The 27,702-nt window shown below is 39.0% G+C and overlaps 1 protein-coding gene across 4 annotated transcripts in view; it reads right to left on the reverse strand.

Moving 5' to 3' along the window:
* Window positions 1-27,702, reverse strand: part of IPCEF1 (interaction protein for cytohesin exchange factors 1) — a 200,583-nt gene that overhangs the window by 106,313 nt on the left and 66,568 nt on the right. For all 4 annotated transcript variants that reach the window (XM_043456871.1, XM_043456876.1, XM_043456874.1 and 1 more), the window contains exon 2: window positions 7,730-7,773. In XM_043456871.1, the coding sequence (XP_043312806.1) occupies window positions 7,730-7,773 (44 nt within the window). The remainder of the gene's footprint in view (window positions 1-7,729; window positions 7,774-27,702) is intronic.

Raw genomic sequence — 27,702 nt, forward strand, 5'->3', positions numbered from 1 at the left:
AGGCAAACCTGCAAAGAAACATCATTAAACATCCATCAAAATCATGAAATTTCAGAAGACTGACAATAGCAAGTACACTGTAGAGCCAGTGAAAACAATCAAACACTGCTGCTGGAAGTATAAATTAAGACAACCATTTTGGAAAACTGTTTGGCAAAATCTACTAAAGCTAACCAGTATAGCCTATGACCCATCAATTTTATTCTTAAGTATACATGCATCAGATATTCATGCACACAAACATTGAAAATGTGTATAAGAATGTTTCTAGCAGCTTTATTGATAATAGCAAAAATGTTTTTAAAAATCCGAATTTCTATCAACAGGAAAGTGGATAAGTAAATTGTGGATTGGTCACACATGGAATACTACTTAGCAATAAAAAGGGGGAAACTCATCTCACAGCCTTATAATGAGAGAAAGAAATCAGATATCAAAGAAAATAACTGGTATGATCTGTTTATACAAAATAATAAAACTGGAAAAACTCGACCTCAGTGTTTAGCAAAGTACACTTGGGTCATAAAATTATACAGAAATGCAAGGAAGTAAAGATCACAAATGGCAGGAAAGTGGTTACCTTTAAGGAAAGGCAGGGATGTAATAGAAGGGGCACAAAAGGTGTCCTGGGGTCCTAAGAGTATCCTTTCTTGATTCAAGTAGTAGTTACAAGAATTTTTTCTGTGTGATAAATCAAGCTATTCAAATTAGTTTTGTGCACTCTCCTCTATTAATATGTTTAACGTAAGTTTTATTTCAAAATAAAATTTAAAAAGTAAGAATTAGCAATATGTTAACTAAAAAAGATATGAAATGTTAAATTAAAAGATAGAAACAGATATCCAGGCAAACATAAACTAAAAGAAAGCTGTGATGACAATTTTAGTATCTGAAAATATAAAATTCATGATAAATATACACATTTGTAACAAAAACTAAGATCAGAAAATATAACCAGCATAAACAGATAAATATATTGTCTTAAGAAACCACAACTCAGAACTGGAAAGAAAAATATATAACTTAACAATTATATATATGTTATAGATAACTTAACAAAAATAAAATGTCATAGTTTATTGACATTAAACTTTATCAATAGCTTAAGCAGACAATAAATAAGCAGAAATGTAGATGATACAAATTAGCAAATTTATAAACTCTACACTTGAGAAACAAAGGATAAACTCTCATTTTCAAAATACACAGTATTTGTCAATAATTGATAAAAGTACTGTATTACAAAGAAGTCTGGATAAATTTCACAAAGTCAGTTTAACACAAACTATGTTCTCTGACTGCAATGCATTAATTATAGAAATCAATAATGAAAACTTTGGCCCCTGGTGGCTCAGATGGTAAAGAATCTGCCTACAATGTGGAAGACCCAGGTTCGATCCCTGGGTTGAGACAATTCCCTGGAGAAGGAAACGGCAACCCACTCCAGTATTCTTGCCTGGAGAATTCCCTGGACTGAGGAGCCTGGCAGGCTATAGTCCATGGGGCTGCAAAGAGTCAGACATCACGGAGTGACTAACGCCACTAATAATGAAAAAATAGCTTTAAAAAAGTCTGTATGTCTGGAAACTAAATCTTGCACTACTTAAAAAAAAAAAACTGGATAATCAACAAGGACTTGTGTATGGCACAGGGAACTCCACTCAATATTCTACGATACAATAACTGATATGGGAAAAGAATCTGAAAAAGAACGGATATGTGTATATGTATATAACTAAATCACTTTGCTGTACATCTGAAACTAACACAACACTGTAAATCAAGTATACCCCAATATAAAGATAAAAATTAAACTTTAAAAATATTTTTAAAATTTAATGGATTAAAAAGAAAATGGGAAACCATTAGAATTTATCACCACTGAAAACATCACATATCAAAAGTATTAGGAAACACAGCTAAAGCATTTTTCAAAGGAAAACTTATACCTTAAATTCATTTATCAAAACACAAGAGGAATAAAAACAGATTAAGAGCTTAACAAAGACACTAGAAAAACAGCAAAATAACAAACCCAATGAGGAAATAGCAAAAATAAAGGCAGAAATCAGTAAAATAGAAAAATATAGAGAAGACTAATAAAACACAAAGCTAATTCTTTAAACAAAAAATTAGTAAAGTAGAAATTCAACAAGACTGATAAGGGAGGAAAATTAGATGCAAATAAAAGCTTCTGAGTTATAACTCTTAACCTACCAATTATTCAGCCCGAAATTGGTAACATCAAAAAATTTCATTCAAATGCAGAAAAATAGTTAAGAAAGAAATCTACTGTAGAGATATTACCCAATTATCCATCTTAGAATCTGCTTTCCTGAAAGAAATAAAATATTCTTTGCCAAAGTCTAACATTTTTCATACATTGATCAGTGGGAGTAAAAATATAATTGAAAATGAAATAACTTATTCATAAAATCAGAGAAAATTATTTTCCCTATAATTTTTTTCAGGCAAAATTACCTAACATTTAAAAACTAATTATATCATGTAAAATTCAATATCAAGCACATTGGAAAATTACCATCTGGTTTCAGATCTGCTGCTTTCTTCCACCTATTAATAGGCCCTTTAAATACAGGCCCCCCATTTCTCAAATTCTTCACTAGAAGGATCTTTTATTGACTATTTATTAATTTTTGTCTGACCAGCATCTTTTACTTCAAGAAATTGCCTCTTTCCCTTCACTGTGGCTCTGTTAATCGTATGGCCCCACATTCCCACACAGGAGCAAGTATATGGCTTAGGTTTGCCAACCATTCATTCATTCAGCAAATAGGTACTGGCTGGTCATATGCCAGGCAGTTTAACAGACTGAAGATACAATATTGAACAGAACAGATAAGACTTCCTGCCCTCATGGGATCTACAAACATGGGAGTAGACAAACAACAAGATAAGTAAGTAAAACAAATGGTATATTAGGTGGAGATAAATGGGGAAAAATAAAATAGTAGAGAGTATTATAGAGGGTTGTGATTTTTAAATAGATGGATAGAAAGGGACTCACTAAATAGCTGACATTCGGGTAAAGACCTGAAAGACGTCAAGAAACAGCCAATGGCTACTCTAGGGTGAAGCAGCCCAGGTTTAGGGAACGGTCAATGCAGCGGCCCCAGGTTGGGATTAAGTGTGTGTCTGGCATGTTGAGGCATTACAAGCAGTCCAGCAGTGTAGGCTGAGTAAGCCACGGAAGGAGGGTGCAGCAGATGAGGTCAGAGGGGTCATGGGAAGTCAGAGCATGCAGGTCTTGGTGGTCTTTTTTTTTCTTTTTGCATTAGGAATTATCATTTTTATTTTAAAGTCAAAGAGAAATTTGAATTGAGAATTATATAAATTATGTAAACTACATAAATCTAGTAGGTGTGAGAACTGGGTCTGAACTAAGGTCATATAGAGTGACAAAGACCAACTGATTCTCCTTTGTTAGCATCACAGATAGAAATTGATCTCTTTTCCATTCTCACTGCTTCACAGGGTAGTTCAGCCCATCATCACCTGGCCTGGGCCACTTTAGTTGATTCCCCCTATCTTGGTTCCTATGTTTCCATTTCATCTTCAATCCTGCTACCAGATAAACCTTTCTAAGATCTGATCATGTCACTTGTCAATTAAAAACCCTTCAAAGGCTTCTCATCAACTCTATGACATGGTACAAATCTGTCAACATCGCCTTCCATGAGCTGTATCCTGCATCTCTCTTGTATCATCTTTTAGATCTTGGTGGTCTTTCAAGTGATGGAGGTTAAAGACTCCAGCTTTCCTTGCAGTTAAACAGGCAAGTTTTGAAGGGTTTTGATCTGACAAACACATTAGCAGCTCTGACTCTAACACTGAAGGAAACTGAAGGGAGTGAGAATATAAACTGAGAAGCTGGTTAAGAGTTCCCTGAGATCATCCCAAGAAGATGTGAGAATGTCTTGAGCCCAAGCAGAAGCAGTAGAGGTGATAAGAAGTAGATGGACCCAAATACTTAACTTCTTTGACAAAATGACCAATTCAGAAAGGAGTTCATGAACCAACTCAGGCTAATCAGGAAATTCTTCTGGGAGTATTAGGATGAGATTTGTCCTTTTTTTCCCTGGGAGTTTAGTCATAATACAACACAAACCTGAAGTTAACAGTGGCCATCTCGGTTACCTGGCAGAGAGACTGGAGAATGAAACCAAAACAGTGGGAAGCGGAGCACAAAAGGGGAAAAAAGCTTCCTCTGCCACAAAATGCTGAATCACATATACTTCCAAAGATGTACACTTGAATCTTGTAGTTTAGTTGCTAAGTTGAGTCTGACTCTTTGCAGCCCTATGGACTGTAGCACTCAGGCTCCTCTGTCCAAGGGCTTTCCCAGACATGAATTCTGGAGTGGGTTGCATTTCCTCCTCCAGGAGATCATTCCAACCCAGGGATCAAACCTGCATCTCCTGCACTGGCAGGCGGATTCTTTACCACTGAGCCACCAGGGACATGTCTAAAGAAATTTCAGAATTCCTAAGAGATACAGAAAATTCTTAAAGTTTATAGACAAGATAAAAAGGTATTATCTACACAGAAACAAAATAAGAATGACATCAGATTTCTCATAGGCAACATGGGATGTCAAAGATATTGGAGCTTTGCCTTGAAAGTTCTAAATGAAAATAAATTTTCTCCATAAAATTCAATACCTAGTCAAACACACAATCAATCATGAGGTCAAAATACCTTCTCAGACATGTTTATTCCCCATGTACCCTATATAAAAGTATTGCTTGGTAAAATACTCTAATAAAGTGAAAAGGAAAAAACCATGATATTCAGATTTAGGGAAAGCTGAATAATGGGAAAAAATTATGAAAGACAATCTATTAAAACTGTTCTTAGTTTCATATTTCTTGCTTGATGTCCTGTGAGTTGATTTTGCAATCAAACTTCTGTGTTTAGAGTTATATTTAATTTCAAATAATGGTTTTATTTAGAAGAAATAATAGATATTATTAATAATACAAATAGAGTCTATAGACATCTAAACATTTGAGGGCCATTTTTTTCCATTGTCGATTATATCTGTATCATCCCTAATTCCTTGTCAGTAATACTTGCTTTATTTTCCCCAACCTCAAGTCAGCAAGTAAAAAAACATGAAATTAATTTTAAAAGATTAAAACTGCTCACCAAAGGAAAACATATTAAAATATAAAGAATTAGAGAGGTGACAGAGTTAGAAAGTTGTTTCATATATGTGCCGAGTACAAGGATTTCCAACAAAATTAATCAAAGAAGAAATGACTGGTGCTCACTGTAACCGGTTTTCCTCTCCCCTCTGCCCCCCAAGAAGACTTCCAGCCCCATGTGGTGAGGAATGGCAATACGCCTAGTTCTGACCATTAGTGGAGGTGATGTGCAACACCTCCCGTCTGGAGACGAGTGTGAGTCGGCCACGTGCTCTCTTCTGCTGTCACGGCAAACCCTGAAGCCACCTGTTGCCATGGTGATGCCACAGGGGGTGGAGCTTGCATCCCGAGTGACTGGGTGGAGTAGAGGAGCCCTCCCCTTCTCATGTCAACCAGTATTGAATATATAGTGTAAATAAGAAATTAAAGTTTCTTGTGTAAAGCCACTGAGCCTTCAGAGTTAATCTGCTACCATGGCACAGCCTAGCATGGCCTGATAAGGGTTATTTTGCCTTTCTAATCATTAACAAAAGACTTCTCTAATTTACTTAAGTTAGGTGTAAATTTTTCTCTTGTAAAGTAAACTGACATATACCCAAGGGAGTTAATCCCTTTTTTGAACACGTTAGTAGAAGGTGTTTGATTAGCAAACACACTGACATTTCTACTGAGGACCATAAACTCAGAGAAAAATGTCTGAAATAAGAACTGTTTTGCTTCCTGAGTAAGCTTATTTCTCTACTCCCCCTTTTTCTCACTCTCTACAAACAATAAATGCAGAACATTTTCTGGTAAAATGCTCCATTAATTTGTGCAAGTAACCTCAAAAGATTTCAAAATATTCAGCTAATACCTATCAGTTTTAGAATCAGATTCTAAAATTCTAAAATTAGATTTCCCTTAGAAAGCTATGTTCATATTTTGAACCAAAATTTAAGAAAGCACAAATATCATTAACCAGTTAAAATAACAGCCCCAACGTTAATCTGCTGTCTCAATAATTTGAAGAGGTTGCAGATTCTGTTTCAAAGAATAACACCTATGTAAGTAATTTCTCAGTAATTTCTCCTCTCTTTGTAATTTAGTCCCTACCCCTGTTCACACTGGCATGCATGCATGCTACGGTGCTTCAGTTGTGGCCAACTCTTTGTGACCATGTGGACTGTAACCCTCCAGGCTCCTCTATCCATGGGATTCTCCAAGCAAGAATACTGGAGTGGATAGCCGTGACCTCCTCCAGGGTCAAAATGGTATACTTTGTGCAAAAGAATTACAAGTCTTCAAGAAGAAAGAAACATATGTGGTAACTACTCCTTCACTGCCAGAACAGATTTTAACATAGAGTCTATTTTAAAATAAAAATCTTTGGAGTCTAAGTTGTTTTTCCATTAGAAGTCTGAGACTTGGCCCTACATATTTCTGTACTGGAAAAAACTCTATTGAAATTCTGAATCACCTGGAAACATAAATTAACATTGAGTAGGTCTTAGAAGATAATATTCATAGGCACAGCAAAAAAAAAAAAAAGAATAGGAAAAAACATATTTGTGTTCAAAATATATTCACACAAAACTTTACAATATTCACTGCCCAGCAAGAATATGTCAAAATAATTAGAAAAGCATTCTGTACTCTGTGAAGACTACTGGTGGGAAGTAAAACGGTACAGTTGCTGTGGAAAACAATACAGTGGTGCCTTAAAAAATTAAAAATAGGATTATCATACAATTCATCAATTTGACTTCCGGGGATGTAGTCACAAGAATTGAAAGCAGAATCTCAAAGAAATATTTGTACATCCATGTTTATAATAGCATTATCCACAAAAGCTCAAAACATGGATGCCAGCAAAAAGGAGATGAACGGATAAGCAAAATACACACAATGGAATATTATTCGGTCTTAAAAAGGAAGGAAATTCTGCAAAATGCTATAACATAAATGAACCCTGAGGACGTTATGTTACAAGAAATAAGCCAGTTACAAAAAAGACAAACACTGTATGATTCCACTTATATGAAATATTTAGAGTAATCAAAATCATGAGACAGAAAGTATAACACTTATTGCCAAGGGCTGGTGAGAGGGGAAAGGGGAGAGTTATTGATTAATGGGCATAAAGTTTCAGCTCTACAAGATGAAAAGTGCTATGGGAAATGGTGGTAATTTATATGTGGACAGCTAGTTGCTTATAAAATAGATTCTTCACATAATGATAGTTTTACGGTATTTGATAGTTATGGTACATTCCTGGCCACTAAAGGGACCAAACAAGATAATTCCATAAATAAACTGCTTTACTAAACAGCTATCTTACTGAAAAGTAATCACTATCAAGAATCCATTTTTAGGTCCTCAGGAAAATCCAGAGGACCAAATACAACTGGTTATTTATTAATTCTATTAGCTTCTCTCTGCATTAATCCTACCATAGGGATAAATATACCTAGGCTACTACAATTTGGTTCACAAATTAGAATAACAAAGTGGAGTACAGGCTGTTCAAGTCACAAATATCACTAAGAGAAAGAATTAGTTCTGAAGAGTTCTCATTTACATACCAAAAAGTTATGAGGGTCCTTGTTCCAGTTCTGTTGCTTCAGATCTGTACAAGAAAAAGTCAAGAAAGAGGTCATCAGATTTCTGCCAGGACAACTGCATGGGAGGAGGTCAAAGTCCTACCACATCAACCCCCAAGAAAAGGCAACAAAATCGCAACTTTCTAATCATAATGACAACAACCATAACTTTGTTTTCTATGTCTATGAGATTATTTCTGGTTTGTAAGTAAGTTTATTTGTATCATATTTTATATTCCACATATAAGTAATATCATATGATATTTGCCTTTCTCTGACTTCACTTAATATGACAATATCTAGTCCATCACTACAGTAAAAAGTCCTCTATTTTCATATCAAACACAACCATACATCCTTTTTTCCTCTTCTACAGCCTGCCCTGCACATTGTTCACACTTTGTGGCTTAAATTTCTAGCTTTGTTATTTTAAACTGCAAGGTAATGTGATGTTATGTTTTACCTAAATATTTTCCAAGTACAATGATTTGAAATTATAACACCTCACCAGAAACAAGGTAGAAGTAGATGAATGTTATCTGCATTGAATGCCAAGTCACTGGCTTCTGTTCATGTTTGTATTTAGTGTATCTAGCAGTAAACCAGCCATCTTTCTCCCCACAAGACTTGATGTCACTTCTTTCTGCCTTTCAAAGCAGTGAAAACAGCACTCTTTCACGCTGTGGTAGTCAGCATTTGTACAAGAACTTCTTAGTATTGATATATTAAATTGGCTGTAAAATTTTTCTTTTTACTCTTGGACCTCACAATCCTGGTATTGTTTGGTTGAAGGGAAACTCAAGAAAAGTTGGGGTATCAGTGCATGTTAACTTGCTCAGAGCCAGAAGAACGAATCTCTAAGTAGACATTCCAGCCAGAAAGAGCACAAACAGGTTTTCCCATCAAGAGCACTCATGGGCGTAAAAGCCAGACAAGTTTTATAGTAATACTGAAATTTAAAAAGTAATACCACCCATGTCTAGGTAAATGTGACTGCAGATTCTTATCTGGGTGGTATTTGGACTCAGATGTACTGACTAAATCACTTTGAGTTTAGGAAGATCTTAAAGAAATTGGGTGCTATTTTCCACTGGTTAAAACCACTTCACCACCTCCAGAAAGCCTCACACTGAGAAGACAGATTAAGATCCATTTACTCTTCCACCCAGGCACAATTTCTCTGACACTCAATGCTTTGAATATCTCATTTCAAAAGAAAAAAGTAATTTCAAATGCCTGAATAACGAGTGCGATATTTCACCCTTATCCAGTGCTCAGTGTCATAAGGAAGCAGAGACAGAATCCTGAAAATACCCAAAGAAGGAACAAAATTCTTTCAACTTCCACAGAATGCTGCAATTGTAACATCATTTTCTTTTTGAGTTGGCATATCATGCACCCCCTCCAAGAAAAAACTATATCTTAGCCTTAGGCAAAGGCTAAGATATATTATTCTTACCCTTCATTTGAATTCATTATGTAGGTCAAATACAGTAAAGAAAGCTGCTTTTGACGACCATGCCTTGAATATATAAATTGCAGCCAGACAGAAAGAGTGGATGAAAAATGTTTCAGCAGTGAAGTCTTTAATAAAGCATGTACCATTCATTTTCCCCCCACCAATTCTCAACAGACTCCCATTGTCTTCAAACAACAATACGAGAGGCTGTCTGCGGTTAATTTAATCATTGTCATTTCCTAAGAAATAAGGACTGATGTCTATTGAAAATTATTCCAATTATGTCTTTGAAAATGAGTTCAAAACTGTTCAAATGACTGCTTTCAATACTATATTAACCTCTACCAAATGTTATTAGTTATTCTCACAATCTTCTTAGAGCAAAAAGAAAATGACATTAGTGCCTAACTTTTTTATTCAGTAAAAATTCAAACTGGAGATGCCACAATCATTTTAAAAATTTTGCTCAAATCTGATCTACTTAAGGATTAATCTAACCCTTTTCTATAACATTCCAAGAAGTAATTTCTCTGATTAAAAACAAAAGCATGGCCAAAACCCATCTTATTGTACCAAATAAAATCAATGCTCTGCAATCACTTGAAAATAAGTTGAAGATAAGCAGAGAGGAGGCATCTCACAAAAAGAACAATGAAACAACGAGGAAAATCACAATGTTCGTGTGTGCTAAGTCACTTCAGTCGTGTCCAACTCTTTGCAACCGTATAGGCTGTAGCCAGTCAGACTCCTCTGTCCATGGATTCTCCAGGTAAGAATACTGGAGTGGGTTGCCATGCACTCCTCCAGGGAATCTTCCAAACCCAGGGATCAAACTCACATCTCTTCTATCTCCTGCATTGGCAGTCAGGTTCTTTACCACTAGCACCACCTGGGAAGCCTGAAAATCATATAGCCAACATTTATTAAGCCCTGATTATTATTTCATTTGTGTTTATGCTAGATGCTGTACATGCATTCATCATGTAGTTTTCACAACTCTGTAAAGTTGGTGCTGTCTTTATTCCCATTTTACAGATGAAGACAAATGTCCTGAAATGTGCAGCTCTGGATGGGCTGGTGTTCACTACTCTGTGAACAACTGTCACCCCAATGCTCACAGGCGGTTTCCTATGCCTCCCCGAACCCCTAACAAACCTTCACACACATCTTTTTCTAATCAGTACTTTGATGTGGGCTCTCCACATGGACACAACTTTCTGTTGATCGTATTTCTTTCTCTCCAGAACCCAGATACCCTGGAAGAGGGATTGTGTGGGGAGGTGTAGAGAACAGGGAGGATCCAGGTCAGTGACCTCTGCATCCACACCCCCACCTCCTCTCATGAGGCCAAACTTCCCTCATCTCAGCTTTATCCAGGTACCCAGGGCTCTCTCTCCCTAAAGCTCCATTACACTCCTTAGAAATGCCCATGAGTACAGATTTATTTGTGTCTGCTTCCTGTGCCTAGAAAAACTTGCCTTCTGTACCTCTCCCTGCCCAAAATATGTATTCCAAATAAAATGCTGGCTCATGAATATCAGCATCAGTGGTTTAGAGTGAAGACAAAGGAACATTAAAGTAGGAGAAGCTGTGGGTTCCCTCTAGTCCAGCTGCTTTTGGAAGCTTTCTGTTCATCACTTGAGTCTGTCGTGTCTAAACCGAAACTGCAGATAAGTTCAGCCCCTCCTTTCCAGGGCTCTTGGACCCTGAGCATTGCACCTGGACATGCCTCTGAGTCATTTATGAAGCTGCTCAGCTATTTGCCAGATGCTCTCTGCCAGCCAGGAGTGACCCTGCTATGACATGCACACATACATTAGCGATTGGTTGGCCACAGACTAACTTTGCCACTTGCGTTGGCCAACTCTCATCCTGACATGGTTCAAGAGACTGTGTCCCATGAAGAAAGTATGAAGTTCATGACTTTCAGACTTTTCTGGGCTTTGATATGCTGTGTACTCTGGGTACACTTGATGAGAATGAAAGGAAGCACAAGGAGAAATAAAAGAAGGGGGAAGAGAGCGATTTGGACAGTGAGTTATTGTAGGTCTTGGACCAGCCAGAGGGCAGCAGGGGGCCAGACATGGCAGGTCAGGGAAAGAAGTTGCCACAGAAGAGGATCTAAAGACAGACAAACACGAAACACAAAAGTCACTTCTCAGCTTTGCCATTCCCTATTCTGCTCCTCCCAGAGGCTGAAATCACACCTTTTACCTACGTCCGCCCTCCCTTAAGTTCCAACATGCATGCATGCATGCTAAGTCGCTTCAGTCGTGTCCGACTCTGTACGACCCTATGGACCTTAGCCCACCAGGCTCCTCTGTCCGTGGGATTCTCCAGGCAAGAATACTAGAGTAGATAGCCACGCCCTTCTCCAGGGGATCTTCCCAACCCAGGGATTGAACCGCATCTCTTATGTCTCCTGCATTGGCAGGCGGGTTCTTTACCACTAGCGCCAAAGTTCCAACATACACCCTAGAAACTCATATGAGCACAGATTCACTTATGTCAACTTCCTGACCTAGGAAGACTCCCTTTCTGTACCTCCCCCTGAACACAACGGGTATTCTGCATAAAAGGCTGGTTCATGAATATCAGCATCAGTGGTTTAAAGATGAAGGAACATTAAAGTAGGAGAGGCTATTGGGACCTTCCCACCTACACCCTCCCCTACTCACCTCCTGATGGTGGGATGGAGGGTGGATAAATGAGATGCAAATGCTAAATGTAGATTATACAAGAAGCTTCCCCCTTCTCTTTCCTGTAGTTCCTAAAGCCACTACATTTCTAGTTGCTTGGTCCTTCTTGCAAGAGTAGGCTCCTGATTCACCATCCCTACCAAGAGCATGGGCTTCCCCAGTGGCTCAGCTCTAAAGAATCCACCTGCAATGGTGAGTGGGGAAGATCCCCTGGGAGGAGGGCATGACAACCCACTCCAGTATTCTTGCCTGGAGAATCCCATGGACAGAGAAACCTGGTGGGCTACAGTCCATGGGGTCACACAAAGTCAGATGCGACTGAAGTGACTAAGCATGCATGCCCACACCAAGAGCATGGGCTTCCCTGGGGGCTCAGTGGTAAAGAACCCACCTGACAATGCAGTAGATGAGGATTCCATCCCTGGTCGGGAAGATCCCCTAGAGAAAGAAATGGCAACCCACTCCAGTGTTTCTGCCTGGGAAATCCCGTGGACAGAGGAGCCTGGTGGGCTACAGTCCGTGAGGTCACAAAAGAGTCGGACCACAACTTAGCGACTAAACAACAACCACGAGCATATTTTTTTTGTTTGTTTGTTTGTTTTTTTTACGAGCATATTTTTAAACCTGAAGTTGACAGGCATGTCTGATATGGTGCCTATTATTGAGTGTTCGAAGGAACAAAGTCTCTTCAGGACCTCTGTCCACCATGTCCTTGTTCCAAGGTGGCTCTGCCAATAACCATAGCATCAATTCCCCTTTTTATGTTTCTGATAGTAAAACATATTTATTTGCATTGTTTTAAATTTAAAATGCAAAAGAAAAACATTAACAAAAGAAAACAAAAATCATCCATGAGCCCAACTCCAGAGATACCCCCACTCTTAACTTGTTGTGTATTCCTGCCCCATTTTCTTCTATTCATTTGGAAAATTTGGAATGTAACAAGGGATGTTCTAAACATAGAGCTTTGTGTCTACAAAGCCTCAACTCAGAGCTCTGTGCAAATGGGGATTAGAGCTAATATTTGCGCTATTTGGCAAGTCACATTTAGATGCTTTAATCACAGCAGAGGCCCTGACATTCCACTAACTTTATCAGGCATGTATGAGATTTTGGACAGCACCCTAATGAGCTGTAATGCTCTGAAGAGCATTCTTTTCTTATCTTGGTTGTTGAGCAGGAGGTCCTAGGGTGTAGAACAATGTAAAAGTCCACATGGACATTTTCGGCATTTGAAACCAGCACATAAAGCACTGAAGTGCTTTTGAGAACAAGACCAATAACTTATAAGGTTCAATGATTGGTGCCATATCAAGTATTCATTGTTTAACATTTCTGTGTTCTTTGGGGGAGAAAGCTACATAATGACAGAAAGCAAAGATTGTTTCACTCAAAATTCACTGAAAAACGTCAGATTCAAGATCAACTGGTTCTGTGTTAGACAACTATGGAAACTATAGAAAAACTTTCTTAGAAAAACTGTTGAGGACATATTAGAAAACATACTATGATGATATTTCAAGTACACACCACTTTGATTTAACAATTTCTTAAACTGTCCCCAAAATTTCTTTTTAGAGTTGGTTTGTAAAGGACATCTTAATAACAAACTAAATTTAGGCCAACAGCTTAACTCTAACTTCCCAAACATTTCAAGAGTTATTATAGTCAATTATATCATCTCCAATCAAGAGGACATTTTAATTTGTTCATACAAGAAACTGACTGTACCCAGTTAACTGAAGAAGAAAAAAAAAAAAAATGAGGCAAGCCCAAAGAAAGCAAAGGAAGGGGAATTCCCTGGTGGTCCAGTGGCTAAGACTCTGCGCTCCTGATACAGGGGGGCTGGGTTCGATCCCTGGTCAGGGAACTAGATCCCACATGCCACAACTAAGACTCTACGCAGCCAAATGAATAAAAATAAATGTTTAAAAAAAAGAAAGCAAAGGAAGTGGAGAGCAACCTTTCTCTAAAGAGTGAAGAACATCTTTTCTCCTTTCAATAGAAAATGAGTAATTCCTATTAAGGTTACCAGCATCATCAGGAGGAGAAAAATTTTCCTCGTCTTTCTGTCTTGGCTTGGCTGTCTTGAACCTGACTCTAAGGACACTTACTAGAAGGTTCTATGGAGGTGTTACAAAAATGGCCACAGCCATATATTGGCAGGCCTTGGAGTAGGCGGAGAGTTGTTCACTGTTTAGTTCAGAATCGTGTCCGACTCTTTGTGACCCTGTGGACGGCAGCCTGCCAGGTCCATGGGATTTCTCAGGCAAGAATACTGGAGCAGGTTGCCATTTCCTTCTCCAGAGGATCCTCCTGACCCAGAGATTGAACCTGCGTTTCATGCACTGCAGGCGGATTCTTTACCACTGAGCCGCCTGGGAGAGAGGAGAGCAAAAGACTCTCACACGGTTGAGCTGACTTAAGAGTTCAGAGAGCAGGCATACAGAGAGGCATGTACTTGTTTTGTCCTTACTGGGATATATATGTTGCTTGCACTCTCTTCTTTGCACAGTCAGGTTACTGCCAGCTGTTCAGTGTGGTAATAACTTCCAGAAACACTCTGCTTTCCACTGGCCAACTCACCTGGCACAATAAGGATGGCTCAGGACCAGAGATCATATCACGGTGTAAATAGGTCTCTGTGTCTCTCTGTCTCTATGGCAAGTGAAGGGAAACAGGATTTCAAATAAACCTGAAGCAAGTTTGGGGGAAATCCTTCCAAATTTTAAAGCTCACGGTCAAACGAAACAGGAGAGAGAAACCCTAAAATTTTACATTATCAGCCATAAGCTGTGATGCCCAAAGAAGTTTTTTTTCAACAATCAGTAAAAATGAAAAACAAGTCCAATCAGCTTATGCCAGACAGGCTGGATTATCTTTCTACGTTATCTAGAGAAAAATGACTCTAAAATCACAATCGTGTGACGAGCCAACCAAAGAACACACAGTTAAACATGTAGGGGCAAAGTATTTCAGAGATCTGTTAGGCAGTTAGTCTTTAAATGACCTTAATTTTCTGACTAATGTGCTGTTTCTGGTATTTTGTCAGCTTTTTAACATGTGAAATTTATTGTCATTTCTGACATGTCTTTTCAATACTGAGTTTCTTAGAACTTTTTCTTTGTAAGTCTGCATGATATTTGCACCTTGTTTAGCTCCAATTTCTCACATTACAGCCTGGTCTCAGTTGGGCAATGGTAGTGATGGGGAGAAGGGGTTAAAGAAGGAGTTGAGGATTATGTTCATGTTTGGGTCGTCCTCTCCTGGGACCACGAAATGGTGGTAGCCAGAGATTTGTGATGTTCTCCAAGCAACATGAGAATCTTGGGCACAAGACTTGGGGCTGTGTGAGCCAGATATCCCTCCAACCTTGAAATATTAGCATTGTATTTTGTTAAATGTGCCTGCAGCTTTCCTGTTCTCCAAGTTATTGAAGCATTTGTTTAATCTGCAGCATGGAATAGCTGCATTCCCATGCTTGCCAAGAGCATTAAATCCAACTGGCTGGTTCTCAATCCATTTCAAATGCTAAGTTACAGTAAACAATATTTATATAATATGTCTAAAGGCCTATCTATTACTCTACATTGCAGTTATTTACTCTTAGAGTGCTGAAACTTCAGAAGGTCTGTGATTCCCTGAAACTGTATATGGAATTTAATGTGCATCTGCATTTATAGCTTTTATCAGAGTCTCAAATTGGTCTATGAAAGTTAATAATCACTAATTTACACATCAAGTGCCACCAAGGAGGTGGTACTAAAAATAAATAAATAAAAATAAATAACAACACTTCATACCTTCCAAAGGTTAAAAAATTTACACTAGAAAGTTTAAAATCCATTACTAAAGTAAGCTGGGCCAGTAGAAACATGTCATTGGTTTACATGAGAAATTATAAGAGATAGCCCAATAAAACAAAGGAAGTTTTCAAATGTACTGTTAATTTCATTCCCTAGTGTATTGTTGCTATGAACTGAATTGTGTCCCCCTCGCCCCCAAATTCAGATGTTGAAGTCTAACCTCCAGTGTGAAGGTTATTTGGAGATGGGCCTTTCAGAGATCAAAAGGATGGAAACATCATGATGGGATTAGTGCCCTTAGAAAAGAACGTAAAAGAGAGCAATCACTGTCTTTCCACACTGTGAGGACACAGCAAGAAGGTGGCCGTCTGCAAGCCAGGAAGAGAGTCTGCACTGGAGCCCAGCCAAGCTGTCCCCTTGACATGGAACTTGCCAGCCTTCAGAACTGTGAGGAATACGTGTCTGTCATTGAAGCCACCCAGTCTAGGGTATTTTGCCACAGCAGCTCAAGCTAAGACAGTGAGTATGAGGCAAAGCTTACAGAAGGATTGTTGTCTAGTTTTAGTAGAGAGAGAGCTGGGCATCTCAGGAGATGTGATCATGAATTGATAGCTAATTGCTTCTTACCCTTTACAGTGAAGGTTAAACTTAGAATCAAATTTGCCATTGTACTCTAGTAAAGGTCCAGAACCTTCCTGCATACACTGTGTATATTAACTTCCCACATATAACTGTGTATATTAACTTTACATCAAACAACATCATTTACATTTCATACCATTCTTTTCCTTTTTCTCATCCACTAACTTGCCATTTTATTATAGTTTGCTGTATGAATCTCTGCAAGTTGCCTCAAATGGTCTCGAAAACAAGTCAGATTATAAGTAAGAATATAAATGAGGGCTTCCCTGGTGGTCCAGGGGTTAAGAATCCACCTGTCAATGCAGAGGACACAGGTTGGATCAGGGAAAAATCTTTCCTGGTCAGGGAAGATTTCACTTGCTGTGGAGCAACTGAGTCCGTGGGCCACAACTACGGAGTCTGTGCTCTAGAGTCCAGAAGCCACAACTACTGAAGCCTGCACACTCTAGGGTCCATGCTCTGCAACAAGAGAAACCTCCACAATGAGAAGTCCATGTAACACAATTAGAGAGTAGCCCCCACTCACTGCAACTAGAGAAAGCCCTCATGCACCAACAAAGACCCAGCACAGTCAGAAATAAATAAATAAGATTAAAAACAAAGTGAACCAAAAAAAGAATAGAAATGAACAAATGAATGACCTTTTCATTTTAAAATTAAAAATATAAATGTTCATAACTGCTTTGGAAATTATATGCAAATATTTCTTTGAAGAAACTATCTCAACCATGCTCATAATTCCATGAGAATGATTTTCCTCTTCTAAGGGCCCTTAGTTTGAGATTCATGGACCTTCCAAGGGTCCTGTGAACAGAACTCTGGGATTCTACACACTCAAATGGGGAAAACATACCTTCTGTTTCATTGAATTCTAACTGACATTTAACAGTTCCTTCAAGTATAAACACTGACAACAAACCACAGAAGTATCATCAGTGTCTGTGATTTTGTTTCCCATAGAAACTACAGGTGTTCTTGTCTCTAGCTGAGTTATTGCAGCTCTCTCCAAATATCACTTATGCTCCTCACCACCATTCAAATGTCACCAGACTTGCTGCTGGATTGTTATTTAATGCATTAATATAGAAGCACACATATTACTATATCACACATTTTTATTATTATATTTTACATATCTGGTTTCTTTGTAATCCTTTGTATTTTGTCTTATGCATTTAAAACCATTATTTTGAATAAGGGTCCATGTGTGTGAAGTGTGAAAGTCACTCAGTAGTATCTGACTCTTTGCATCTCCATGGACTGTAGCCTGCCATGGAATTCTCCAGGCCAGAATGCTGGAGTGGGTAGCCCTTCCCTTCTCTAAGGGATCTTCCCAACCCAGGGATAGAACCCAGGTCTCCCACATTGCAGGCAGATTCTTTACCATCTGAGCCACCAGGGAAGCCCAAAATACTTTATCACTGTGCCACCTGGAATATCCCAGGTGAAGGGTCCATTGGCTTCTTCCAATTGCCAAGGGCTTCCAGGGCATAGAAGAAGTCAAAACACTGATACACACAAATTGTTTAGGCAGCATTTTACAAAGTGTTTGAAAATATTTTACTGAGAGCTATACTATGGCTAGGAAATAGTGGTTTCTCTTAATTGGAGAACTAAGGCATCTTCTTTTAAATAAAAGGGAATATTAGAAGCTGCAGGAGTCTCATAGACACCTTGACATTAAAGGTCACCATCAGCCCCGACATAATAAATCCATTTCTTAAGTCTGTACTTATAACTTCTAAAAAGACACTTAACAGCTTTGTGAAACTTTGGGTCAGCATTTCTCTGACAGAAAGAGAAAAAAACTGACATTTTAAAACACCTCTTAAGAATCAGTACTGTGTGAAGACTCATTATACACTTTGCAAATTATCTAAGCCCCTCCCTTTTATTTTTTTTTTCCCTTGTGAGTCAGCCTTCTTTTGAATTTTTATCAGATACTTTGGTACTTTTAGCACCACTAGAGTAGGACAAGAATAAGGAACTAAAACAAAAGGCTGTCAATATGATTACTCAATGCACACTTGAAAATTAGTTACTGCTGTGACATTGTATGAGTGTGTTGGGGGGGATAGTATACATGTGGAGACACCACTCCACAAAGGCCATGGGATAGGGGCTTTGTTCCTACTTTCCAGTTTCACTGATGGAAGGTCAGGAGAGGGACTAAGGACTGACCGGGGATATTTACTCTCACCCTCAGTGGACAGAGGAGCCTGGTGGGCTGCTGTCCATGGGATCGCACAAGGTCGGACACAACTGAAGCCACTCAGCATGCATGCATGCACTGGAGAAGGAAACGGCAACCCACTCCAGTGTTCTTGCCTGGAGAATCCCCGGGACGGAGGAGGCTGGTGGGCTGCCGTCCATGGGGTCGCACAGAGTCAGACACGACTGAAGCCACTTAGCAGCAGCAGAAGCAGACATTACTCCACGTGAAAACTACAGCGAGAAGCAGGAATTGAGGCAGGTGGCGTGTCCCTGCCAAGGTGGAGTTTATCCTCTCAGTCTCTTTCTCTCTCTTTCAGGCCAGCAGGAGTTTATTAGCACCAGGCCACCTGCCCCTATGCCAGTGAAAGTTGTAGCTGGAAATCAAAGTTCATAGTTAAATGATAAGGTGCCAGCTCCTCTCAGTATACCTCACTTTGCATAACTAGCAAGTTTTCAGATGGCTGATTTCTTACCTTTTAAGCAATGACACTTTTTTTCATGTTAGTTATTTTACACAACTGAATGTATTATGAATGCACTATATACCTCTTATGTACTTAGAAAAGTAGCCTGTAGTTTAATCTTCTATTAATGACTCTGGGTCAACATTAAGAATACCTGCTTTCTTCAGTCTTGAGAAAGAAGAATGGAGCTGCAGGAATCAACCTTCCTGACTTCAGACTATACTACAAAGTTATAGTCATCAAGACAGTATGGTATTGGCACAAAAACTGAAATATAGACAAATGGAACAAGATAGAGAGCCCAGAGATAAACCCATGCACCTATGGGTACCTTATTTTTGACAAAGGAGGCAACAGTATATGATGGGGCAGAAACAGCTCTTCAATAAGTGGTGCTGAGGGAACTGGACAGCTACATGTAAACTAATGAAATCATAACACTTCCTTAATGCTATATACTCATTATTGATTAAAGACCTAAATGTAAGACCAGAAACTATAAAAGTCTTAGAGGGAAACACAGGCAGAACACTCAATGATGTAAATCAAAGCAAGATCCTCTATGACCCAGTTCCTAGAGTAATGGAAATAAAAACAAAAATTAACAAGTGGGACCTAATTAAACTTAAAAGCTTTTGCACAGCAAAGGAAACTACAAACAAGGTGAAAAGACAACCCTCAGAATGGGAGAAAATAATAGCAAAGGAAACAACGGACAAAGAATTAAATTCCAAAATATACTAGCCACTCATACAACTCAATATCAGAAGAACAAACAACCCAGTCAAAAAGTGGGGAAAAGACCTAAACAAGCATTTCTCCAAAGAAGACATACAGATGGCTAACAAACATGAAAAGATGTTCAGTGTTGCTCATTATTAGAGAAATGCAAATGAAAACTACAATGAGATACCACCTCACACCAGTCACAATGGCCATCATCAAAAAGTCTACAAACAATAAATGCTGGAGAAGGTGTGGAGAAAAGAGAACCCTCTTGCATTGCTGGTGGGAATGTAAATTGATACAGCTACTATAGAAAATGGTATGGAGATTCCTTAAAAAACTAGGAATAAAGCCACCATATGACCCAACAATCCCACTACTAGGCATATACTCTGAGGAAGCCAAAATTGAAAAAGACACATGTACCCCAATGTTCACTGCAGCACTATTTACAATAGTTAGAACATGGAAACAACCTAGATGTCCATCAACAGAGGAATGGATAAAGAAGTTGTGGTACATATATACAATGGAATGCTACTCAGCCATAGAAAGGAATGAATTTGAGTCAGTTCTAATGAGGTGGATGAACCTAGAGCCGATTACACAGAGTGAAATAAGTCAGAAAGAGAAAGATAAATATCATATACTAATGCATATATATGGAATCTAGAAAGATGGCACTGACGAATTTATTTGCAGGGCAGCAATGGAGAAACAGACATAGAGAACAGATTTATGAACACGGGGAAGGGGAGGAGAGGGTGAGGTGTATGGAGAGAGTAATATGGAAATTTATATTACCATATGTAAAACAGATAGCCAGCGGGAATTTGCCCTATGACTCAGGAACTCAAAAAGGGGTTCTATAACAATCTAGAGGGGTGGGATGGGGAGGGAGATAGGAGGGAAGTTCAGGAGGGAGGAGACGTGTGTATACCTATGACTGACTCTTGTTGATGTTTGACAGAAAATAACAAAATTCTGTAAAACAATATCCTTCAATTAAAAAATAATTTTTAAAAAAATCTGCTTTCTTGCATGGGCATATTACAAGGTGTGAATTGACAATGCCATCTGCCCTGTCCGTAAACAAAGGACACTGCAGCCATCAAGCCATCACATTGCAGCCTCCCCTACAGGGAGCTCTGAGGCAACTCAGCATGGAAACAGGATGCCTGACATCCAGCAGTCAACGGCTACAGCTGCCCCCAGTGGTGCGGGGGATGAAACGCGGGATGAAAAAACACAGAATACTGGCCCTAGATGGCTGAGGTGCACATCAAAGGAATATTTCAGTGAGCCCAGACTCCTGCATCTCCCCATACATAGAAAAGCACTAAATTCATTAACTTGAGATACCTGGTTTTCTTTAATTAACAGCAATCTTTTGATGTTCCAATCACCTAGTCTTTGCTGTAAAAAAAACTCCTATATATTCTGGCTACTCCTTTGCCTCTTAGGAGCAGTCCCTCAGAGTGATCCGAGAGTCCTGTCGCCTGGGCTTGAAGTCCTCAGAATGTCCACTGAATGAAACATAATTCTCAACTTTTAGTGGCTTCATGTTGTTTTTCAGTCAACAAAGGGTAATTCCTAGGATCCACTGAGGGTCTTTGACCATAATTTGAATTGATGCTGAGATCTCTGAACTCTTATAGCTGCTTTTTATTTTTTTTTAAATATTTTTTGTCTAATTCTTTCATGTCAGACATTATTTCTCCCTGTTTTCAATAGTACTAGTGAAAAATTTCTTCTATGTCCCAATAGATTTGGAAAGCAGACATGCAATAAGAAAGAAATTTAGGGCTTCAGGTCATTTTGAAGGGAATAAAAACTATAGTGCATGGGATTTATTATTTGTTGTTTACAATATCTATCTGAGTATTCACAGTGTTACTGATTTGCTGATTTCTGCTATATGCTGGATGTATGAGTTTTTGGTATAGATAATTTCCAAATAAATGAGATTCACCCACACTTGGTTTTCAGCGTCAAACATTCAGAGAGGCCACCTTGCTCTCGTAGGTAAATCTCTATACCAGCTCAAAGAAATGCTTATCACAGCTTTTGGCTGATAGCAAGCCTCTGTCACTGAGTTAAAAATCTCCTGCATCTAGTAACTGAAATATTTCCAGACCTTGACTGCACAAACTGTGGGTCCTGCTGTCAGAAATCTCTGAGTCACACACGCATTTTCACAGAGGCAGCAAAACTCAGTTTTCCCACTTCCTCTTTCACCCATGCTTAATTTGTCTCATTTATTTGTAACCACACCACGTGGTAGAAGGACTGTGGACACACACTGAAATCCTGCTTCTGCTTCCAACTAGCTGTGTGAGACTTTGGGGAAACCATTGTCCTTACCAAGTCTCAATTTCTGCATCTATTAAGTGATTATAATTTAGGACCTGGGGCATTTGTGAAGACAAAGTAACACAATTCCCCTAACTTTGCCCAGTTGGTCTCAGGCACTTTGTTGATGCTTAATAATGCTTAGTTGTTGCTCTTTTTCCACATTCCTTTATGTTTCTATTTGTTGACTCTGCAATATGCAACTATATAGATCACCTTCAAAACACACAGTTACCATCTGGAGTCAGCGTTGATCAACAGCCCAACAGCTTTAGTCATTCTGCATAAGTCCCCATAAGGTTTAGAAGGCAGCTGTGTAGCAACACAGTCACATTGCCTTAGGAGCATATACAAGTCCATATCCAAGTCTGTCAGCCCTCAGCCCAGGTCTTTCTTGATGAAAGGGTTTGCATTGTATTTATCTTTTCCTTCCCAACTCTCAGCCCATCACCTAGAACTTTGTGCATGCTAAGTCGCTTCAGATGTGTCTGACTCTTTGCGACCCTGTGAACCATAGCCAACCAAGCTTCTCTGTCCGTGGGATTCTCCAGGCAAGAATACTGGAGTGGGTTGCTGTGCCCTCCTCCAGGGGACCTTCCCAACCCAGGAATCAAACCTACATCTCTTACGTCTACTTCCACTGGCAGGCAGGTTCACCACTAACACCACTGGGAGCAAACACTGAACAAATAAAAAAAAAGAACCATTTTGATATCTTGAATGAGGTACTTCTTATATCAGGGCTTCCTAGCAGAGTAAGTCATTGGAACAGAAGCCAGAGATCCTGAAAAACAACAGGCCAGGGTGATCAGATCCATAGACAGCCACCTACTGATGGCTCTCTGCTGACCTCCTAGTACCACAAATGGTTATGACATTAACCTGGAAACTCTCCCACCTATCTTCAAATTGGAAAAGGAAAAAAAAAAATCCTCCTTTGCATTTCTAGACAGAGTCAGTCTGTCTATGCCTAAAATAGTCTTTTGTTTTAAGTCATGAGAAAACTAACGAGAAGGCTGATACTTCTGGGCTGTCTACTCAGCCCTTTCCATCTCGACACTGACCGAGACAGCTGTCTTTCTTAGGAGGAAAAATCCAGTTGCCCCTCAAGAGCCTGGTTCACCACCCTTGCTTCTCATTTTCTTGGGCTCCCTTGTCCTTCACTTACTACACCCACTCCTTAGTAATTTCTACCTTACTCTCTTCATCAAGCATTTTTCCATCTCCACAACCATCACCAGGCCCATCTATCTTTATTCTTCTCCCTATATTTCTACCTTCTTCCTCTTTCTGCATCTATCCATCTTACACAGACATATTAGAACGAGCTTTCACAAAAATTACATCTCACTAATTTTAAAAGAAATGAATAACAGTTCTCTATCATTAGCTTTTCCTTTCAACCAGTGAAACTACCTTCAACTTCCTTCTTCTCCGGTTCTACCCACTCAGGTATCTGATTCTAGGAAGCTCTCCATGACAGTCAAATTAACCTCATCAGTGCTTGTTTTCTCATCATTTAATAACGTTTCAGTATACATGGTGACTTTTATCTAGAATCCCTTTACATGTCTTCTCATCCAAATTCATTTCCTTAAATTCCTTAAAAATGTAACATTTTAGAGTTTAAAGAAATGACCCTGGGTTAAAGCTCAACAGTACAATGCAATCCCCTTATTTCTTTGCAGTCAAGAAACCAAGACCCAGAGACGATCTGTGACAGCCTTCTGCAGAAAGGTCTCAGCATCCATACCCTCACCCTACAGCTGCTCTCAGGAAAGCAGGTACATGGCAATGAAGAGGCAGAGTGATGAACACTCAGGAACACCTCCCAGTTCCAATTCTCAGCCCTGACCCTCACAATGAAACCATTTTATGAAGGACAAATCTGAAACTCAGGAAGGGCGAACACGGGGTTGGCCAAAAAGTTCATCTGAGTTTTCCAAAAGATGTTATGGGAAACCCCAAACTAACTTTTTGGCCAACCCAATAACTTATTTGCTCAAAGTCATGTAGATAGTCAATGCCAGACTCAGTTCTCAGACCTCAATGTGTTTACCCCCAGATCTCACTTAATTTCTCTCTCTTCCTGCTCCTTCCACCTGTACACACTATATACAACCCACATTTGTGTTTCTTCCCCTCTGTGTATGATCCATCATATGGGTGGTTCTATTAGTTTACTAGGGATGACACAACAGAATATCACAGACTGGGAGGCTTCAACTACAGAAGTTTATTTTCTCAGGGTTGTTGAGGCTGAAGTGTAAGATCAAGATGTCACAGTTAGTTTAGGATTCCCATTAACATTCCCACTTCAACATAATTACCTCTTCAATGGCCCTATCTCTAAATACGGTCACATTCTGAGGCTCTAGGGGTTAGGTCTATAATATATGAATTTGGAGAGAACACCATTCTGTCCATAACAGGAGTCCAGAATTGTACCTTCTACTTCTGTTATCCTTAATCTCACTCCCTCACCAAGTAATCTCTTTCATCAAATTATGATAATAATAACACAAATTAGTATTTAACAAGGTTTAGACTCTTTTGCAGATCTAAATTTAAAGTGAGAAGAACCTAGAAAGGTATGCACCATGTCTTTATTGCTATCTACATCCTGCCTTTTGCTTCAAACATTCATTAAAAACAGTGAGTAATAATTAACGTCTGCTAACAGCATTAAGCCCATTAGTGCTAAGTACTACACTCATAGTACATACACTCCCCACATACTGAATTACTCTTCCCAACTTGCCCCTCTCACACGCACCCAACTGACAAATATTACAACCAGCAAATAAAGAATTTCTCATAAGAATCCTACTGTTGAAAAGAAGAAAGGCACAGAGTTTCTTTGAAAACTGCCACTTAAGTGTAAATAGTTCTCTAGAAGCTTTAGCAGTTCTTAGGGGGAGAGGGGGAAAAGTAAAAGACAGAGAACTGAGGAAAGAAATAAGAGCAGGATGAGAAGGGGCCAAAATCTATGACGCACATGCTTATATTCCTTTCTGAAATATTTTAATGAGGGCTTCACATTTTTAATTTTACCACTTAATTCATCTTTTTTACCAAACTTAATCAGAAATTAGCCTTCCTTCCCAAAGCACTTTTTATATACAACAAAGAATAAAGTATGCTTCGTACTAACTTCAGACCTCCTCAGAAAAGACATTAGTAAAAGAACTATAAATATACCAGCCCCTACTACAATACAATGGAACAGTAATATGCACTTAAAATTTCCATAAAGCAGTAATACTTCTGAAGGTTCTAATTTGTTGTTAGTTTTACAGTATAAGAATATTTTTCAACTTAAGATCAGTTATGATATTTGTAACTTAGGAACATGGGGCAGTCCATTAAAAGTGAGTGACACAGTCTTCATAGTTTCCATTTCTAAAGTGTAAACAAGTACAATTATTTTTTTAAAAAAAAACAAGGAACTCCTTTACAAGTATGACAAGTCATCTTAGATGAGGAAAGTTCTGCAATGGGACATATGGGGAAGAAGGTTAATGTATGCTAAAACATTACTGTCTCTTCCAAATAATATGATTTCCCCAAAAAAAGAAAACTTAACCTTTATTAAACATTATGTATCCTGTGCTAGCTCCTTTCCATTCCCCCAAAATGTCTTTCAGATAGAGCTCTTTCCTGAGCTCTCTGTGTTAAACTACCCAGGACTCCAAATACCTCACAAATTTGTATTTATCTTGTGTGATTAACATTAATGTCTGCTCTACAGAAACCAGTATGGAGGTCCCTCAGAAAACCAGAAATAGAACTAGCATATGAACCAGCAATTCCACTTCTGGGTATTTATCCAAAAGAAATGAAAACTCTAACTTGAAAAAATACCTGCACCCCCATGCTCGCTGCAGTATTACTTACAATAGCCAAGACATGGAAACAACTTCGTGTCTACTGATGGATGAATGGGTCAAGAAAACGTGGTATACAGCTGTCCATCAGGATCCAGGCGGAACTGGTTCCAGGACCAGCCTAGGGAGGACACCAAAATCTCCAGGTGCTCAAGTCTCCTAGTTAACTCTCCGTATATTTTCTTGGGCTCCAAAATCACTGCAGATGGTGATTGCAGCCATGAAATTAAAAGATGCTTACTCCTTGGAAGGGAAGTTATGACCAACCTAGGCAGCATATTAAAAAGCAGAGACATTACTTTGTCAACAAAGGTCCATCTAGTCAAGGTTATGGTTTTTCCAGTGATCATGTATGGATGTGAGAGTTGGACTATAAAGAAAGCTGAGCGCCGAAGAATTGATGCTTTTGAACTATGGTGTTGGAGAAGACTCTTGAGAGTCCCTTGGACTGAAAGGAGATCAAACTAGTTAATCCTAAAAGGAAACCGGTCCTAAATATTCATTGGAAGAACTGATGCTGAAGCTGAAACTGAAACTGCAATACTTTGGCCACCTGATGCAAAGAACTAACTCATTTGAAAAGACCCTGATGCTGGGAAAAATTGAGGGCAGGAGGAGAAGGGGACAACAGAGGATGAGATGGTTGGATGGCATTACCGACTCAATGAACTTGAGTTTGGGTAAACTCCAGGAGTTGGCGATGGACAGGGAGGCCTGGCATGCTGCAGTTCATGGGGTCCCAAAGAGTCGGACAAGACTGAGCGACTGAACTGAACACCTCTCAGGTTCAACCAACCTTGGATCATGTAGTACTCCATGTACTTATGGAAAAAAATCTGCATGTAAGTGGACCTGTGCAGTTAAACCCATGTTGTTTAAGGGTCAACCGTGTGTGTATATGTGTGTGTGTACACTCACATAGTGGAATATTACTTAGCCATAAAAGAGAAAATTCTGCCATTCATGACAGCATGGATGCACTTAAAGGGCATTTTGCCAAGTGAAATAAGTTAGAGAAGGAAAAATATTACATGTTCTCACTTACATGTGGAATAGTAAAGGAAACTCTTAAAAAAGAAAAAACCCTCACAGATACAGAGAGCATATTGGTGGCTGCCAGAGGTGAGGGAAGGAAGGGGAAGAGGGCAGTGAAGGCAGTGCCAATGGGAAGAGGGGGGAATGGGTGAAGGTGACCAAAAGGTGCAAACCTCCATCTGTAACAAATTAGGGTGTGCTCATATGATAGAACAGGGAGCAGCAAACAGAAATGAACTATCACCAATACATAAAACAGCAAAAATTAATCCCACACACAATAATACTGTGATGAACAAAAGAAGCTGGATCCCTAAGGGAACATGTCATTCGATGCCATTGACAAGAAGTTCTGGAACAGACAAAAGTAATTTACAGGGAAAGAAATCAGAGCCATGGTTGTCTCTGGGGAGAGGAGAGGATACGGGATTGATTGTCATGGGGCACAGGGGAAATACTCCATATCTTGGTAACAGTGTGGGTTACATGAAAACATGCATCTGTTAAAACTCACAGAACTCTGACCCTTCTGAGCTGCACATTTCACTACGTGGGGATGATACTTCCATCAAATAACCTAAAGCTCAGGAGATAATTAGACAATATCATTTTGATGAAATGAAAATTAAACCTGAAAACAAATAAAGTAATAAAATGGGGCAAATTCAGGG

The sequence above is a fragment of the Cervus canadensis genome, chromosome 33 (genome assembly GCF_019320065.1).
Source record: "Cervus canadensis isolate Bull #8, Minnesota chromosome 33, ASM1932006v1, whole genome shotgun sequence".
Taxonomy (NCBI): domain Eukaryota; kingdom Metazoa; phylum Chordata; class Mammalia; order Artiodactyla; family Cervidae; genus Cervus; species Cervus canadensis.